Source organism: Lethenteron reissneri, chromosome 55 (assembly GCF_015708825.2).
Source record: "Lethenteron reissneri isolate LAM-NWPU_2019-01 chromosome 55, ASM1570882v1, whole genome shotgun sequence".
NCBI lineage: Eukaryota > Metazoa > Chordata > Hyperoartia > Petromyzontiformes > Petromyzontidae > Lethenteron > Lethenteron reissneri.
The window spans coordinates 8412450-8430155 of NC_083833.1; the positions used below are offsets into that span (position 1 = coordinate 8412450).

General features: G+C 57.5%; 1 protein-coding gene across 2 annotated transcripts in view; it reads right to left on the minus strand.

Annotated features, from left to right (window-relative positions):
* Positions 1–606: 606 nt before the first annotated feature.
* The window catches only part of LOC133356828 (coiled-coil domain-containing protein 22-like), a 28211-nt gene continuing 11111 nt past the window's right edge, over positions 607–17706 (minus strand). The window contains exons 7-18 of one of the 2 annotated variants that reach the window (XM_061574543.1): positions 17190–17359; positions 15789–15992; positions 11278–11346; positions 10593–10712; positions 9624–9743; positions 9167–9283; positions 8488–8589; positions 7702–7809; positions 6042–6137; positions 5518–5577; positions 4424–4498; positions 607–1888 (exon numbers count right to left, since the gene is read on the minus strand). In XM_061574543.1, coding sequence (XP_061430527.1) covers positions 1775–1888; positions 4424–4498; positions 5518–5577; positions 6042–6137; positions 7702–7809; positions 8488–8589; positions 9167–9283; positions 9624–9743; positions 10593–10712; positions 11278–11346; positions 15789–15992; positions 17190–17359 — 1355 coding nt within the window. In that variant the 3' untranslated portion in view covers positions 607–1774. The remainder of the gene's footprint in view (positions 1889–4423; positions 4499–5517; positions 5578–6041; positions 6138–7701; positions 7810–8487; positions 8590–9166; positions 9284–9623; positions 9744–10592; positions 10713–11277; positions 11347–15788; positions 15993–17189; positions 17360–17706) is intronic. The other variant, XM_061574544.1, reaches the window with a different exon arrangement.

The following is a 17706-nucleotide window of genomic DNA, read 5'->3' on the forward strand; positions in this document are numbered from 1 at the left end:
GCCCTGCCAACCGCACGCGAGCCACCTCGAGTTAGCAGGCCCGCGCTGTGCCAATGCATTGTGTCGTCACGCGCTCAGGGTTTTCACGTGCGACAGGGCTGTGTCGTCACGATGCGTCGTGTCGTCACGCTCGTGCCGACTTCGACAGCGCCGCTACGTCACGCGGTTCACGCGTTGCTGCTGCGCCACGTTTTGTTGTTGTTGCTGCGCTCTTCGGCGAATTGTTTCGCCGTCAGACCGTGTGTCGTCTTCGCTACGGCGTCGCCGCGGTCACACCGTGATGCTCACTCGTCGTCGGCGTCGTCACACCGTGCGGCCTTCCCAGTCTCGTTCTCACCGCGCCCCGTGCTGTCGCTGCGCTCTGTTGTGGCGACACAGACTTGCATTGCCGCACTCGCGTCGTCACCGTTGTGTTGTCACCGTTGTGTTGTCAGCCAGAAGCCGAGTTGTCACATCGCGTTGTCGCTCGGCGCTGCGCCGTCACATCGCGAGCGCGTCTCCCACACCCCACCCCCCCATCTCGCTCGCTACCCCCCCCCCCCCCATCTCGCACGCTCCTCACTCGGCTCACACGCTCCGCGCTCTCGCCTGCACGCGTCTCTCCCTCCTCCTCCGCTTCTTTATTTCTCGCTTCCATTGTTTACATCGTGCGTGCGCGCGCGCGTCGTGAATCCTCTTAACATGGCGTGGGATCGCGCTCACCAAGAACGGCGCCAACCCCCCCAGCCCCCCCCCCCCCATCTCCCCTGACCACGGCGTGACAGAAGCGGGGCTGTGGAGCCATTTGCCCGCTCACCCAGTTGCTCGCCCGCCCGCTCGCCCACCCGCTCGCCCACCCGCCCGCGCGTCCAATTGCTCGTTTATCTGTCCGAGAGGGCTGCGGCAGTTCATCTTCAGTGCGGTTATCTCCACGGAGCCCGGCTCCGCGCTGTGTCGCGGGCGACGCCGCGGCCGGGGGACGAGCAACAGGACGCACCGAGCGATCAATTGATACCACTCCCATCCTCGGGTGATCCACCAGCTCTGGGAGCGGGGGGGGGGGAGCAGGAAGGGAGAGATTGGAGCGGCAGTGGCTGTGTGGGGGGGAGTGAGCGGTGGGCGGGTGGAAGCATGGAGGAAGACAGAAAAGGGGCATTGAGAGCATGGAGTGAGATAAGAAGGCAGTGGCGGTGATGGTGAGGAACGGAAGGGAAGTGTGAGAGAGGGGTGTGTTTGTGCGTGTGTTTGTGTGTTTGTGTGCGTGTGTGTGTGCGTGTGGCTGTGGGGAGCGGTGGAGCAGCGGTTAGCGCGTCGCGCTACGAACCCGGGGACACGAGTTCGATTCCCAGTCACGGCTAACACCGGTGACGATTATCTGAACCGGTCCTGGGCCTCCCCTAGGGTTGACTCGGCCTGAAAAGAGTACCTGGTGCGGTGTGTAAACAACATCAGCAGTGGGGAGACAAAGGCGGTCGGGCGTGGTGCTGGCCACCCACCCCCCTCGTGTGCCGTGTTGGCCTTCATAAGTGCTGCTACTCGCTAGCGACATTTGCCCCAGGATTCTGTTACGGCTATACTTTTCTTAGTGCGTGGCTGTGAATCGTGAGCGGGTTGCAGAAGCGTGACCGACTGTGCGAGCGCACGCACAGTCACGCACAGTCACGCACGGGGGACGCGTGCTGCGTCCTCGCTGCCGAACAGGCGCCCAGGCACCGTGCAGACGCTCAGGCAGCGTGCAGGCATCGTGCGGGCACCCAGGCCCCGCATGGGCGTTCATCAGGTGCCGTGCGGGTGCTCAGGCGCTGTGCATGCGTGCGCCCAGGAGGCTGTTCTCGTGCTGCATGGCGCGCAGGTCGCCCACGATGCGCTCCAGGTTGGACAGCGTCTTCTTGCTCCGCTCCAGCTCCGTCTTCAAGGCGGGAACGCGAGAACAACACGAGCGGAAACGCACGCAAGCGAATACGTGTAAATGTCTTGGGAATAAAAAGGCAAACATAAACATCCCCCTTCTTGGTTCTTTCGGTAAAGTCACGTAGAAGGGAAGTAATAAAATAATAAAAATAAAACATAATAAAACAATTCTCACGACGTTTCGGCTACAACGCAAGCAGCCGTCTTCAGGTGAAGAAACGTCGTGAGAATTGTTTTATTATGTTTTATGTTTTATTTTTATTATTTTATTACTTCCCTTCTACGTGACTTTACCGAAAGAACCAAGAAGATGAATCCCTGCAGTCACGAAAGCTTTAAATCGAAAAATAAACATCCCCCGCGCAGCCTTTAACAGACTGGTGGGGCCAAGTGCTGTTAGCGAGCAGCACCTGGGTGAGACGTCACCGTATCCCTGAGGGGTTGTGGCACTGAGCCAATCACAGCCTCCGAGCAGCAGCTGCAGCAGCGGCGCCCCCTCCTGCATGCCTGGGTGGGGTGCGTGCGTGTTTGCGCGCAAGCGGCGTGCGTGTGCCGAGCAGGGAGAGGGCGTGCAGTGTGTGCGAGCGGTGTGAGCGAGTGAGTTGTGTGTGTGTGAGCTGTGTGTGTGTGAGCGGTGTGTGTGTGTGTGAGCTGTGTGTGTGTGAGCTGTGTGTGTGTGTGAGCGAGTGAGCTGTGTGTGTGAGTGAGCTGTGTGTGTGTGAGTGAGCTGTGTGTGTGTGAGTGAGCTGTGTGTGTGTGTGTGAGTGAGCTGTGTGTGTGCGAGCGGTGTGAGCGAGTGGGCTGTGTGTGTGTGAGCTGTGTGTGTGTGTGTGAGAGTAAGCTGTGCGTGAGTGAGCTGTGTGTGTGTGTGTGAGCTGTGTGTGTGTGTGTGAGTGAGTGAGCTGTGTGTGCGAGTGAGTGAGCTGTGTGTGTGTGTGAGCTGTGTGTGTGCTATGAGCTGTGTGTGTGTGTGAGTGAGCTGTGTGTGTGTGAGCTGTGTGTGTGTGTGAGTGAGCTGTGTGTGTGTGAGTGAGCTGTGTGTGTGTGTGCTATGAGCTGTGTGTGTGTGTGTGAGTGAGTGAGCTGTGTGTGCGAGTGAGTGAGCTGTGTGTGTGTGCTATGAGCTGTGTGTGTGTGAGCTGTGTGTGTGTGTGAGTGAGCTGTGTGTGTGCTATGAGCTGTGTGTGTGTGTGCTATGAGCTGTGTGTGTGTGAGCTGTGTGTGTGTGTGTGTGAGTGAGCTGTGTGTGTGTGTGTGAGCTGTGTGTGTGTGAGTGTGTGTGTGAGTGAGCTGTGTGTGCGAGTGAGTGAGCTGTGTGTGTGTGTGAGCTGTGTGTGTGCTATGAGCTGTGTGTGTGTGTGAGTGAGCTGTGTGTGTGCTATGAGCTGTGTGTGTGTGTGCTATGAGCTGTGTGTGTGTGAGTGCTATCAGCTGTGTGTGTGTGTGTGAGTGCTATGAGCTGTGTGTGTGTGAGCTGTGTGTGTGTGTGTGAGCTGTGTGTGTGAGTGCTATGAGCTGTGTGTGTGTGTGTGAGTGCTATGAGCTGTGTGTGTGTGAGCGGTGTGTGTGTGTGTGAGCTGTGTGTGTGTGAGCTGTGTGTGTGTGTGTGTGAGTGCTATGAGCTGTGTGTGTGTGTGCTATGAGCTGTGTGTGTGTGAGTGTGTGTGTGAGTGAGCTGTGTGTGTGTGTGAGTGAGCTGTGTGTGTGTGTGAGTGAGCTGTGTGCGTGTGAGTGAGCTGTGTGTGTGTGAGTGAGTGTGTGTGTGTGAGTGAGCTGTGTGTGTGTGAGTGAGCTGTGTGTGTATGTGTGTGAGTGTGAGAGAGCGAGTAAGCGGTGTGTGTGTGAGTGAGCTGTGTGTGTGAGTGCTATGAGCTGTGTGTGTGTGAGTGAGCTGTGTGTGTGTGCGAGTGAGCTGTGTGTGTATGTGTGAATGAGTGAGCTGTGTGTGAGTAAGTGGTGAGTGAGCTGTATGTGTGAGTGAGCTGTGTGTGTGAGTGCTATGAGCTGTGTGTGTGTGTGCTATGAGCTGTGTGTGTGTGTGAGTGAGCTGTGTGCGTGTGAGTGCTATGAGCTGTGTGTGTGTGAGTGAGTGTGTGTGTGTGAGTGAGCTGTGTGTGTGTGTGTGAGTGAGCTGTGTGTGTGTGTGAGTGCTATGAGCTGTGTGCGTGTGAGTGCTATGAGCTGTGTGTGTGTGAGTGAGTGTGTGTGTGTGAGTGAGCTGTGTGTGTGTGAGTGAGCTGTGTGTGTATGTGTGTGAGTGTGAGAGAGCGAGTAAGCGGTGTGTGTGTGAGTGAGCTGTGTGTGTGAGTGCTATGAGCTGTGTGTGTGTGAGTGAGCTGTGTGTGTGTGCGAGTGAGCTGTGTGTGTATGTGTGAATGAGTGAGCTGTGTGTGAGTAAGTGGTGAGTGAGCTGTATGTGTGAGTGAGCTGTGTGTGTGTGAGTGTGTGTGTGAGCGAGCGAGTAAGCGGTGTGTGTGTGAGCGGTGTGAGTGACATGGACGCACGCCCCCCCGTGCACGTGTGCAGCCATCACCTGCTCCTCCAGGTCGCGAATCTCCCGCATCACCGCGCCCGTATCCTCGATCGTGTGGATCAGCTGAGCGCAATTCTTCTCACCCACAGCGGAAGCGGGGAGATGGGAGAGACACCACACACACACGGACACACACATGGAAACACGTACATAAGGACACATGGACACACACACGGACACACGTACATAAGGATACACGGACACACACAGACGTACACAATCACACACACAAGATAAAGATCCCCTGTATAGCCTTAACAGACTGTAGGAGCAAGTGCTGTTAGCGAGCACCTATGAAGGCCGGCACGGCACACGAGGAGATGGGTGGCCAACACCGCGCCCGGCCGCCTTTGTCTCCCCAGTGGCGATATTTACATACTGCACCAGGTACTCATTTGAGGCTGAATCGACCTAGGGGAGGGGCCCAGGACCGGTTCAGATAATCGTCACCAGTGTTGGCCGTGAGCAGGAATCGAACCCGGGTCGCCAGGTTTGTGGCACACGGTGAGTGACCTTGCTGAGCTCCAAGTGGCGTGCGCCGGTTTAGTCTAAATTAACCAGGGGACAAACGCCCTTCAACCACGATGAATCAATGCATCTTTACATCCAGTGGGGCGTAGCGCTGGAGTGTGCAGGTGGTGCGACTGCACCACCTGGTTTCACGAGCCGGAGAGGTCCAGGCGCCGTGGAAATTTAACTTAACTGTAAAAAAAAAAACAGTTTTTTTATTTTACCAGGCAAGGCCCACTGCGCTAGATTGTTTAGCTCTTTTTTTTAGAAGCGACCTGACCATCACAAATGATAGCTCAGCGAAGTGGCTTGTCATCACGGCGGAAATGTTTTGCAGCCGATTCTAAACGTGGAGGGGAAAACAGGAAGGAGCCGAAGAAAAATCCAGGCAACCACGGGCAGGACACGCAAACTCCAAACATACAACAGGTGGCAGGCTCCGGATCGAACCCACGACCTCCTGCATACCAGGCGAGGAAGTTAACATCTCGTGGCCATGGCACTTTTCATCACCGCGTCAGTTTCTACCGCGTCAAGCGAGGCGTTGCTGCGTCGAGCGTCGAGCGGGGCGAGCGCGGCCTCACCTCGTGAAGCGCCGCCAGGTGCTTGTAGGCCTTCCGTGCAGTCTCGTCCTTCTTGGCGTCCTGTATGGGAAGCAAGTCGCACGCGCGCACAGCCGGGCGGCGGTGAGGCCGACGATGGTGGCGGCGGCGTAGCGGCTGCGAGCGGTAACGCCGAGGCGTTGAGTCTATGGATTCCGTGTGAGTCTATGGGCCGCGTGTGAGTCTATGAGTTCCGTGTGAGTCTTTGGGGCCCGTGTGAGTCTGAGTTCCGTGTGAGTCTATGGGCCCCTTGTGAGTCTATGGGCCCCGTGTGAGTCTATGGATTCCGTGTGAGAGTATGAGTTCCATGTGAGTGTACATGCCCGGCTGCCTTGACTTCCCTGATGTTCACACACCACACCAGGTACAAATTAAACTCGGGCCGCCGGGTTCGCAGTGCAGTGCACCACCATTTCCGACACTTACACACACACACGGACACACACACGGACACACACACACACATGGACACACACACACGCGTCCCCCCACCCCCCATGACAAACCTTAAACAGCAGCTCATCGGTAACGCTAAATGTGCGCTCCAGTTTTCCAGCCAGCCCATTGATGTCCTTCTGCACCTCACGGGTATCAGCCAGCACCTTGGCACGACAAAGACAAAGACCCCCCGTACAGCCTTCAACGTCCATCGCCCGTCAGCCCTTCGAGCCACGATAAAATGGCCCTCCCGAGTTTGTAGTTCAAGCTGATTTGTTTCAACCAGAGTGAGAACTCAAAGAGACCAGGGTGACCTGGGCCACGGGTCACGCAGCAGGCGGCGATAATTGGCGTACGGTGGTGGTGAGGGGGGGGCGGGCAAGCGAGGGTTCGTGGATCACAGAAACGTTGTGAAACTTCTCCATTCCGCGGGCGTCGAGGAAGTGCCTGCCCCCACCTGGATGGGGCAGCGTTGCCCCCTCGTTTTCTCCGGGTGCTCCGGCTCCCTCCCCGCATGTGACAAGCGCACTCGTTAATTAGCCGAGAACATCTTAGTAGACGTGGGGCTGCGGAACTGTCGGTGCCCGGTTCACCACGTGGCTGCGGCTGCTGCTGCCTTCCCTCCTCGTCCTCCTCCCGCGGTGTTGCGCTCAAATTTGGCAAATTATTTGCGTCGCGACGCCAGCACGCAAGTGGCCTATTCTCACGAACGATGGCGCCGAGGCCGGGGATTGAACCCGGGCCCTTCTCGCTGCGAGGCATTGGCCACAGCGGCGTAATTGTGAAGCGTCGATCTCGCGGCCGTGCCGCCTCAACCCCGGGTGAACACCAAAGTAACCGCGGCCACGGTTTTCGCCGCAACATCTGCTCCCCACTAAAGTGTAACCGCGCGCACGCGGCAAAACCATCCGGACCCGGGAACCCCCCGCTGGTGGCAAACTGCAGATGGGAGACTCCTCCTTTCAAGTGCCGACCACTCGAATTTCCTCCTCCCTCTTCCTCCAAAATAACTTAATGGGGTCTCGTGGGGGTCGATCCAACGGTTGTCCCAGGCTGACCCCAGAACGCCTCGGTCTGCGCGCAAACCTTTTGCCACCGAGTGCGAAATCTTTTACGGGTCTGTAATGTCTGCACGTATGCAATGCTCGTCTATGAGCAATGTTAGTCTATGGGCAATGTTAGTCTGTGGGTAAAGTTAGTATTTGAGCAATGCAAGTCGATGGGTAATATTAGTCTACAGGCAAAGTAAACAAAACATCTATTCTACAGAAATGAGTTATCAATATAGATGATGATTTAAACGTTCAAAGCTCTCGTGGCTCTCTACGCGAGTCTATGGGTCTCCGTGAGTCGGGGTCGTAGTGCAGCGCGCCCACCGCCACGCACGTACACGGTCACGTGGCTCATCATCGTGTGGGAATTTACAGCAGCCAAATGGCTCTGAACGCGCGATGTCGATTCTGAACGTGGAGAACCCGGAGAAAAATCCACACAACCACGGGGAGAACACGCAAACTCCAAACACACAGCCGGCTTCGGTGTCGGGATTGAAACTCGCAACCTCCTGTATACCAGGTGAGGTAGTTAACATCTCGCCACGGGTAGAGCCGCGAACCACCCCCACCCACAAGACGCGCACGAGACGCCAAGAGTGACGGGGGTGACGGGAGGAAGAGAGGACTCCGAGGCCGTGGGGGAGAGAGGAGGAGGCGTGTCGGAGGGGTCCACCTTGCCGATCTCCTCTTTCTGCCGCTTGATGTTGGCCACGATCTCCAGGATGCGCTGGGTGTAGGCCGCTCGCGCGACGTCCTTCGGCATCGACTCGTAGTCGGAGGCCTGCACGAGGTTCCGCACTTCCCGATTAGCACGGCTGGCCACGTGGAGACGCGAAAGAAGTTCAGCATCGATCCCTCCCCCCCGCCCCTCCCGTTGTGCGCCTTTTGGCGTCATCTGGTCCAACACCAATGGAGACTAGGCTCTAAGGAAAGCTGTCTCGGGTGTGGACCAATCAACTTCAAGGACAGTGCATATCATTACCATTATCAGAGTTGTTTCTTTTTGTTTGCATTTTGACTGCTTGTATTGCGGTTATTGCAAACATGATGCCTTGTATAAAGGTGTCAGTTTTGTACCAGTTTAAAGGGTAAAAACCTACTACCTGAACAGACTGTCGGGGCAAGTGCCGGGCACGGCGCACAAAGGAGGTGGGTGGCCAGCACCACGTGCGGCCGCATTTGTCTTCCCGGTGGCGATGTTTACACATCTCGCCAGGTACTCGTTTGAGGATGAGTCGACCTAGGAGAGGCCCGGAACCAGTACAGATTGATCGTCACCGGTGTTGGCCGTGAGCGGGAATCGAACTCGGGTCGACAGGTTTGTAGAGCGGCGCGCTAACCGCTACACCACTGCACCCATCCACAGATCCACAGAGACCCACAGCCTCGCATAGAGACAAATGTGTGTGCGTACGCACACGAGTACGTGATGTCAGTACGCACGCACGTGTGCACGTACCAGCTGGCGGTGGAGGTCTTCCTTGTTGCGCACCTCCTCGGCCGTGCTCTTCATCTTCACCCTCATCTCGCGGATCTGGGCCACGCGCCGAGACGATGCCTCCTGCAGGAAGATGCGCACGCACACACACGGTCGCACGGTCACATGGTCACACAGACACGCGGTCATACGGATATAAGGTCACACGGACACACGGACACACTGACACACGGTCACACTGTCACACGAACACACAGTCACGCAGCAACACAGACACACAGTTGCACGCGCACGCAGAGATACAAGAGACAAAGATCCACTGTGTAGCCTTTAGCAGGCTGTTGGGGCAAGTGCTGTTCGCGAGGCTGAAACGTCCCGCAATGGGGTGGTAAGGCAAGCACCACGTCCGGCCACCTTGGACTCCAGACTGCTGATGTTTACACACCGTAAAAGGTACTCATTTAAGGCCGAGTCGACCTAGGTGAGGCCCAGGACCGGTTCATATATATTCGCCGCTATTATTGGTCGTGAACGGGAATCGACCTCGGGTCACCGGGTTCGTAGCGTAGCACGCTAACCACTGTGCCACCGCTCCACTCACACCCACAACAACAACAACGCCCGGCGGCACTGCCCACTGAGCGACGGCGCTGTTAAGCGCAGCGCTTGTGCCAGGCTAGGTACACGCTCACGGACTCACCTGGCAGGACAGTCCCAGCTCCTTGAGCTCTCGGAGCTGCTGCACGAGCGGAGAGCGGTGAGACTCCCACTGAGCGGTGAGGGCGAGCACTCTCTTCGCACTGCTCTCCACCACCGCCTACACCACACGCATACAAAAAGACAAAGATCCCCCCCGTACGGCTTGAACAGACTGTCAGGGCAAGTGCGAGGCACACGAAGGGGGGTGGGGAGGCCAGCACCACGCGCAGAGATACACACGCGCACACTTAAGACACGCACAGAGATGCACGCGCAGAAAGAGAAACACGCGTACTTACACAAACACACAGGCGCACACATACACTCAATACAGATAGTCGGCTCCATCACTTGACCCTTGATTGGTTGAGGTGAGAAAGCAGAGGTCAGGGGGTCGGGGGGGCGGGCGGGTGTGGGGGGTGGTAGGGGGTGGTGGGGGGGGGGGGTCAGGGAGTCACCTGCAACTTGGCAGCATTGTTGTGGGCGTCGGGCAGGAGGTCAAGGGTCGCCTTGCGCACGCGGAAAGATTCTCGGTGCTCGGCCAGGGCCTGCTGACTCGCCCCTAGCTCCTCCTCCACCTGACGGACACGGGGAGATGTTAACTCCCCCACTCTGATAATATATGCACTAATGCATATATTATCAGAGTTATGTTGAGTTATGTTTTTGTGTTTGCATTATGGCTGATAGAAGGGTAAAAAAACAATTATCAGATCTCCGTTCTGCGAGTCTTCCAGCACGTGGAGCCGGGCAGGATGCTGTTGGTCCCGGGTCCGGAGTTAATAGTTACTCGGTAACCAGTGTAGTTAGCCAGGGAGCTCACCGCCCTAGGTTGTTGTCGTGTTAAAGGGGAAGTAGTCTCCCCGTTGTGCTGGAACTAAATAAATGCGCTGCCTCCAAGTCTAAGAGTGCAACTCGGTTGAACCCACTACATGTGCGTGCGTGCACATGTGTGCGTGTGTGCTGTGTACGCGTGTGTACATTTGTGTGTGCATGTACATTTGTGTGTCCATGTGTGTGTGTATATATGCGTGTGTACGTGTGTGCGTGCGTGTACGTGTGTGTGCGTGTACGTGTGCGTGCGTGTACGTGTGTGTCCATGTGTGTGCGTGCATGTACATGTACATGTGTGCGTGTGTGCGTGCGTGTGCGTGTGTGCGTACGTGTGTGCGTGTACGTGTGTGCGTGTACGTGTGCTTGTGTGCGTGTACGTGTGCGTGTGTGCGTGTACGTGTGCGTGTGTGTACGTGTGTACGTGTGTGCGTGTGTGTGTGTGCGTGTACGTGTGTACGTGTGTATACGTGTGTGTGTGTGTGTGCGTGTACGTGTGTGCGTGTGTGTGTGTGTGCGTGCGTGTACGTGTGTGTATGTACGTGTGTGTGTGTGTGTACGTGTGTATGCGTGTCTGTGTGTGTGCGTGCCCTTGCCTGCATGAATCCCCCTCGCAGCCGCCGAGCGTCCAGCTCCAGGGCCTCCACCTGTGCCGCCGTGCGCTGCAGCCGCTCCTGCAGCTCCTCCGCCTCCCTCGCTCGCCGGGCCTGCACATCCTGCACGGGCAAACGGGGCGGTGGAGGTGGCGATGATGGCGGCGATGACAACGGTGGCGGTGATGATAACAGCGGCGGTGGTGGTGGCGATCATGTGGACAGTGATGACGATGGTGGTGGTGGTGAAGATGACTGTGGTGGTGATGGCGATGGTGACGGCGGTGGTGGAGGTGATAGTGATGGCAATGCTGATGACGGTCGTGGTAGTCATGGTGATGGTAATGATGGTAATGATGACCACGGCAATGACAGTGGTGATGATGGTGTGTGGTCGGCAGTGGGCTCGATCGTAGTGGTGATAAAGTCGGTAGCGATGACGACGACGACGGTGATTAAGGTCGTCGTGCCGATGATGGCGTTGGTGCTGATGATGATGGCGATGAAGGTAGCGGAAATGGCGATGATGACAACGGTGACGATGATGACGATGGTGGTGGCGCCAACGGCGGAGGTAGCAATGGTAGCGCAAATTTGATGACAACGGTGGCGGCGGACGGCAAAGACAAAAACAAAGACGGCCGTGGCGACGGTGCCGCTGGCGGTGAAGACGGTGCCGCCGCCGCACCTGCTCGGTGTCCTCGCTGACGGCGCGGCGATCGCCGGGAGAAGCCAACAGCTCCGGCTTGTCCTGCTCCTGCAGCAGCCAAGACGGGAACAGGTGTCAAACCACGGGCGCCAGCTAAAGCCCCGCGCGTGGAGTGCGTGCGCGCGTATGGGTACACACGCACACCGCACGCAGGCGTGTGCAACATCGCCGCTCGCGGTGCGGCTGGATCCGCCGGCCGCCCCGGTTATTACTGCGGTTGTAGCCGCGAGAATGCCGCGCGCCACTGAGAGGTGGCCGTTAAAGATCCCGCGACGTCGTTCGGACAGGAGTTCGTCCTTGTCTACCGGCTTAACGGTCCAAAATTTGCCAAATTGAAAAGAATGCCACCGCATACTGCTCTGTTGGAATCCCGACTGTGAAAACTTGGCAATACCCTCTTGGCAATGAGACTTGCCGAGGTTTTCCTGGGTAAACAATACTAATGCTAAAGAGACACCCGCGAACATGCACTCACTCGTGCACGCACAAAAAGACAGGGATGCCCCATATAGCCTCTAACAGATTGTCGGTGCAAGTGCCGTTAGAGCGGCGCACAAGGCGGTGGGTGACCGGCACAACTCCCCACCGCCTTTGTCTCTCAAATTCTCATGTTGACACCCCGCACCGGGTACTCGTTTAAGGCTGAGTCGACCTAGTGGAGGCCAAGGACCGGTTCAGATATGCGTCACCGATGTTGCCCGTTAGCAACAACAAACCGCCATTTGCCACAAAGTGGCAGTGACGTCACCACAACGCTTGTGCCAGGCCATGTGCACCTTGAGGCTACCACGTGAAGTGTCGAACGCCCGCTGGCAGGAGGTCACGGCGCAGACCCAGGTGCCACGGGTCGACTGACCGAGATGACCGAGATGACTGGCTGATGCACCACCTGTGCCCCCTACTGTGCCAACTTGTTGTGCTTTACCCCACCCGGCGCTCCGCTCGTTGTTGTGAGCATCGCTCCTCCGCCCTCTGTTGGTGTTGGAGGGCGACTGCCTCCAACTGCCCAGTAGCGTCCTTCACGAGCCTACTGCACTGAGGCTGATCTTGACACCGCTGGTACCAGTCATCGGCAAGTCCACTCAGTTCCACGTCCTCCTGTACCACATCACTCCATCTCTTCTCTAGCCCGTGCCGTGCCCGTTTAGCCCCCTCTATCCGGCCGAACAAAAGCTGTTTAGGCATGCGGTGGCTGGGCATGCGGGCTACATTACCCAGCCAATGCAGCCTTGCCTGCCGGAGGAGCACACCGATGGGACTTTGCCCAGATCTTTCAAGGATTTGTAAGCTCCTCACACAATCCAGCCTGGTTAAACCCAGGATGGATCGTAGGCAGGCCAGCCTAAATGTTTCTAACCGACGAAGATGCTCCATTAGGGGGGTCCACGTTTCGCAAGCGTAGAGAAGGGAGGGAATGACCGTGGCCGAGAAGACGTGAAGCTTCGTGCGGAGCGACAGACCAGGGAGCTTCCACGCAGTGTTACGCAACCGATGAAAAGATATGGCCGCTCGACTGATTCGGAGTGAGACCTCTGCTGTTAAACCGGAGTCGGTCATGAACACACTGCCCAGGTATGGGAAACTCTCCACTCTCTCCACAACTGCCCCATCACCGATTGAGAGTTGTGGGGGTGGAGTGTCCGATGGTACAAAATACCCAGGCAGGTGCTTAGTTTTGGTGGGGCTGATGCCCATTAGCGCACGCACACAACAACAACAACCAACAACAACCGCCATTCGCCACTAAGTGGCGGTGACGTCACCACGATGCTTGTGCCAGGCCAAGTGCACCTTGAGGCCACGTGAAGTGTCGAACGCCCGCTGGCAGGAGGTCACGGGGCAGACCCAGGTGCCACGGGTCGACTGACCGAGATGACCGAGATGACTGGCTGATGCACCACCTGTGCCCCCTACTGTACCAACTTGCTGTGCTTTAGCCACCCGGCGCTCCGCTCGTTGTTGTGAGCGTCGCTCCTCCGCCCTCCGTTGTTGTTGGAGGGCGACTGCTTCCAACTGCCCAGTAGCGTCCTTCACGAGCCTCCTCCACTGAGGCCGATCTTGACACCGCTGGTACCAGTCATCGGCAAGTCCACTCAGCTCCACGTCCTCCTGTACCACATCACTCCATCTCTTCTCCAGCCCGTGCCGCGCCCGTCTAGCCCCCTCGATCCGGCCGAACAAAAGCTGTTTAGGCATGCGGTGGCTGGGTATGCGGGCTACATGACCCAGCCAACGCAGCCTTGCCTGCCGGAGGAGCTCACTGATGGGACTTTGCCCAGATCTTTCAAGGATTTGTGAGCTCCTCACACAATCCAGCCTGGTTAAACCCAGGATGGATCGTAGGCAGGCCAGCCTAAATGTTTCCAACCGGCGAAGATGCTCCACTAGGGGGGTCCACGTTTCGCAAGCGTAGAGAAGGGAGGGAATGACCGTGGCCGAGAAGACCTGAAGCTTCGTGCGGAGCGACAGACCAGGTAGCTTCCACACAGCGATACGCAACCGATGAAAAGATATTGCCGCTCGACTGATTCGGAGTGAGACCTCTGCTGATAAACTGGAGCCGGTCATAAGCACACTGCCCAGGTATGGGAAACTCTCCACTCTCTCCACAACTGCCCCATCACCAATTGGGAGTTGTGGGGGTGGAGTGTCCGATGGTACAAAATACCCAGGCAGGTGCTTAGTTTTGGTGGGGCTGATGGTAAGGCCCCACCTCTTAGTGGCACGCTCCAGTCTCAGCAGCAGCGTCTCCAACTCCTCTTCTGAATGAGCAGCTATTACCAAATCATCGGCATACATAACGTGGTTGACCAATAGGGAGCCATCCCTTGATCGCACCCGGGCATCGATCAGCCTCCCATTATATCTGTACCAAATGGAAATTCCCCCGGTACAGCTATTGAAGGCTTCACGAACTACGCGGTCAAAATAGATGTTAAATAATGTGGGAGCCAGAGGACATCCCTGTCGCACCCCAAGGTGTACAGGGAAAGGCTCCGACTCCCGGCCACGTAGTTTTACCCGGGCCCGCTCACCATCATGAAGGTCCTTAATGATCGTGAGCAGAGGGTCAGGGACTCCGAAAGCACGAAGAACAACCCAGAGCCCAGTCCTACTGATGGTATCATAGGCCTTGACCAGGTCAATAAAGCAGAGATGTAGGTCTTTTTGGAATTCCCTACACCTCTGCTGTAGCAGACGGACAGAAAATATGGCATCTGTGCAGGACCGCCCTTTCCTGAAACCGCATTGGGGCTCCGCAAGCCTCTCCTCAGCGTGCCTAGCAAGGCGATGTTGAATAATCCTTGCCAGGACCTTACCCGGCACACTGAGGAGTGAGATGCCCCTGTAATTGTTACAGTCGGTACGGTCCCCCTTCTTAAAGAGGGGGACCACCAGGGCATCCTTCCAGTCCTGCGGAACCCGTCCAGTGGTCCAGACTGTTGTTATGATGTCATATAGGGCAGTCTGTGCACAAACGCCACCCTCCCTCAGCATTTCGCTTGGGAGATCATCTCTGCCCGGTGCCTTCCCTGGTCTCAGACTCCGGATCGCCCTCAGTACTTCCTCAACAGCTGGCACCTCAGCCAGCCACTCACAGGGGGTGACCTCTTCCAATATTTGAGGCACCGCAGCCTCAGCAGGGTTATCACCACTTTGTGCCATGATGTTTTCCTGGCTGAGAGAATTTCCCTCCCCCAGGACCTCACAGAAATGCTCAGCAAATCTGCAAACCTGTTCCTGGGGGTCGGAGATTGGATCACCGTTTTTTCCTCTAATGATGGTAATAGGTGTGGCGCTGCAGGTTACTTTTTTGATGGAGTTAAATAGTGATTTGTGATCACGGGCCACTGAGGCAGACTCCATCTCCTCAGCAACCCGCGACCACCACCCATCCTTACAGCGCCTTACGGCTCTCCGAACTTCTGAGCGAAGGCTGCGGTAAACCTCCTCATTCTCTGACGTGGGATGCTGTAGGCGATGAGAGTGGGCCTGTCGCTTTTTCTCGATTAACCTGAACACCTCCTCTGTCAGCCAGGGTTTCTGGGGAGGTCTGGACCGCGTACCCAAAGCAGCCATTGCAGCTGCATGAGTCACAGTCTTAAACCTCGCCCATTTACCCTCGACATCAGGTGGAGTGGGGGACGATGCCAACCCCAGCTGCAAGCGATGATGAAATTCTCGCTTGCAACTTTCATCAGCTAACTGAGACCAGGCCACTTTTGGTTGGAATGGGATCCTGGGTGTACACCCACCACCGGAGTGGAAGAAAGGCAGGCGCATCTTACAGATGACTAGTCGATGGTCAGAGGGCAGATCAGCTCCACGGTAGGTCCTGGTGTCAAGGACATGGGCTCGCATTCGCTGGTCCGTCACTATGTAGTCCAGCAGATGCTCTTGCTTGGACCCGGCATGTATCCATGATGCACGCACACACACACACAAACACCTGCACACACCGACACACATTCGTACGCGCACGCACGAACCTGCGTGAAGATGAGCTTCTCTGTGTGCACGAAGCGGGACCCCTTGACCGCTGCCGTCCCCGCAGGGGCGCCCCCTCCCCCCGGCAGGACCCCCGCCGTGACCCCCAGCGCCGAGACGGGGTCGGCGAGCCCTCGTGTCACGGCCTGCCGGAACTGCTCGCGCACCTTCTTGTGCAGGCGCTCGCGCTTGCGCAGACGGTACTCCTGCTTGCACGCACACACGCACAAACTCACGCACGCACACATGCACACACTCACGCACACGCACAAACGCACACACACACGCAAACACTCGCGCACACACACAAACGCACACACTCACGCACACACGCACAAACGCACACACTCATGCACACACACAAACGCACACACTCATGCACACACGCACAAACGCACACACTCATGCACACGCACAAACGCACGCAGCCACACACACACGCGTACGCTCGGGTCAGCGAGTGTGCGGAGAGAGACAGTCATGTGGAAACACGAGGTATGTTCCCTTCACATAGAAACAAACACGCTCACTTAAGTCAAACTCACTCACCCACCCTTCTCCCTCACTCACTTGCTCACCTCCGGGGTGAGTCGGGACACGAGCCCCTGGTTGTTTCACTCGGTGTCCCACCCACTCACCCACCCACCCACCCACTCACCCACCTACCCACCCACCCACTCACTCGCTCACCTCCGGGGTGAGTCAGGACGCGAGCCCATGGTTGTTCCACTCGGCGTCCCACTCACCCACCCGCTCACCCACCCACTCACCCACTGGTTCACTCGCTCGGTCACTCACCCACTTACCCATTCGCTCACCCACTCGCTCACCCCCCCGCTCACCTCCGGGGTGAGTCGGGACGCGAGCCCCTGGTTGTTCCACTCGGCGTCCCACTCACCCACCCACTCACCCACTGGTTCACTCGCTCGGTCACTCACCCACTTACCCATTCGCACACCCACTCGCTCACCCCCCCGCTCACCTCCGGGGTGAGTCGGGACGCGAGCCCCTGGTTGTTCCACTCGGCGTCCCACTCACCCACCCGCTCACCCACTGGTTCACTCGCTCGGTCACTCACCCACTTACCCATTCGCTCACCTACTCGCTCACCCCCCCGCTCACCTCCGGGGTGAGTCGGGACGCGAGCCCCTGGTTGTTCCACTCGGCGTCCCACTCACCCCACCCACTCACCCACTGGTTCACTCGCTCGGTCACTCACCCACTTACCCATTCGCACACCCACTCGCTCACCCCCCCGCTCACCTCCGGGGTGAGTCGGGACGCGAGCCCCTGGTTGTTCCACTCGGCGTCCCACTCACCCACCCACTCACCCACTGGTTCACTCGCTCGGTCACTCACCCACTTACCCATTCGCACACCCACTCGCTCACCCCCCCGCTCACCTCCGGGGTGAGTCGGGACGCGAGCCCCTGGTTGTTCCACTCGGCGTCCCACTCCTGAGCGGCGCTCACGCCGGCCGCGTTGTTCTCGAGCACGGCTGCGGCCACGCGCGCGGGGCTCGGACACTGCCCGGACACCGGGGGCAGCACCTCGCTCCAGTACGCCTGCACGCCTGCGGTAGACACACACAAAGACAAAGATCCCCCGTATCGTCTTAACAGACTGTGCTGTTAGCAAACACCTGGTGTGGTCAGAGCCACGTTCGACCACCTTAGTCTCCCTACTGGCAATATTTACTCATTTGAGTCGACCTATGGGAGGCCCAGGAGCGGTTCAAATAATCGTCACTGGCGATGGCCGTGAGCGGGATCGAACCCAAGTTGCCGGGTTCGTAGCGCAGCGCGCTAACCGCGACACCACAAACACACACACATGTGCAGGAACTCAAAAAACACACTGAATACTTTCCCATCACAAGCCGCTCAGCGCACAGCTACGAACTCGCACACACACGCACGT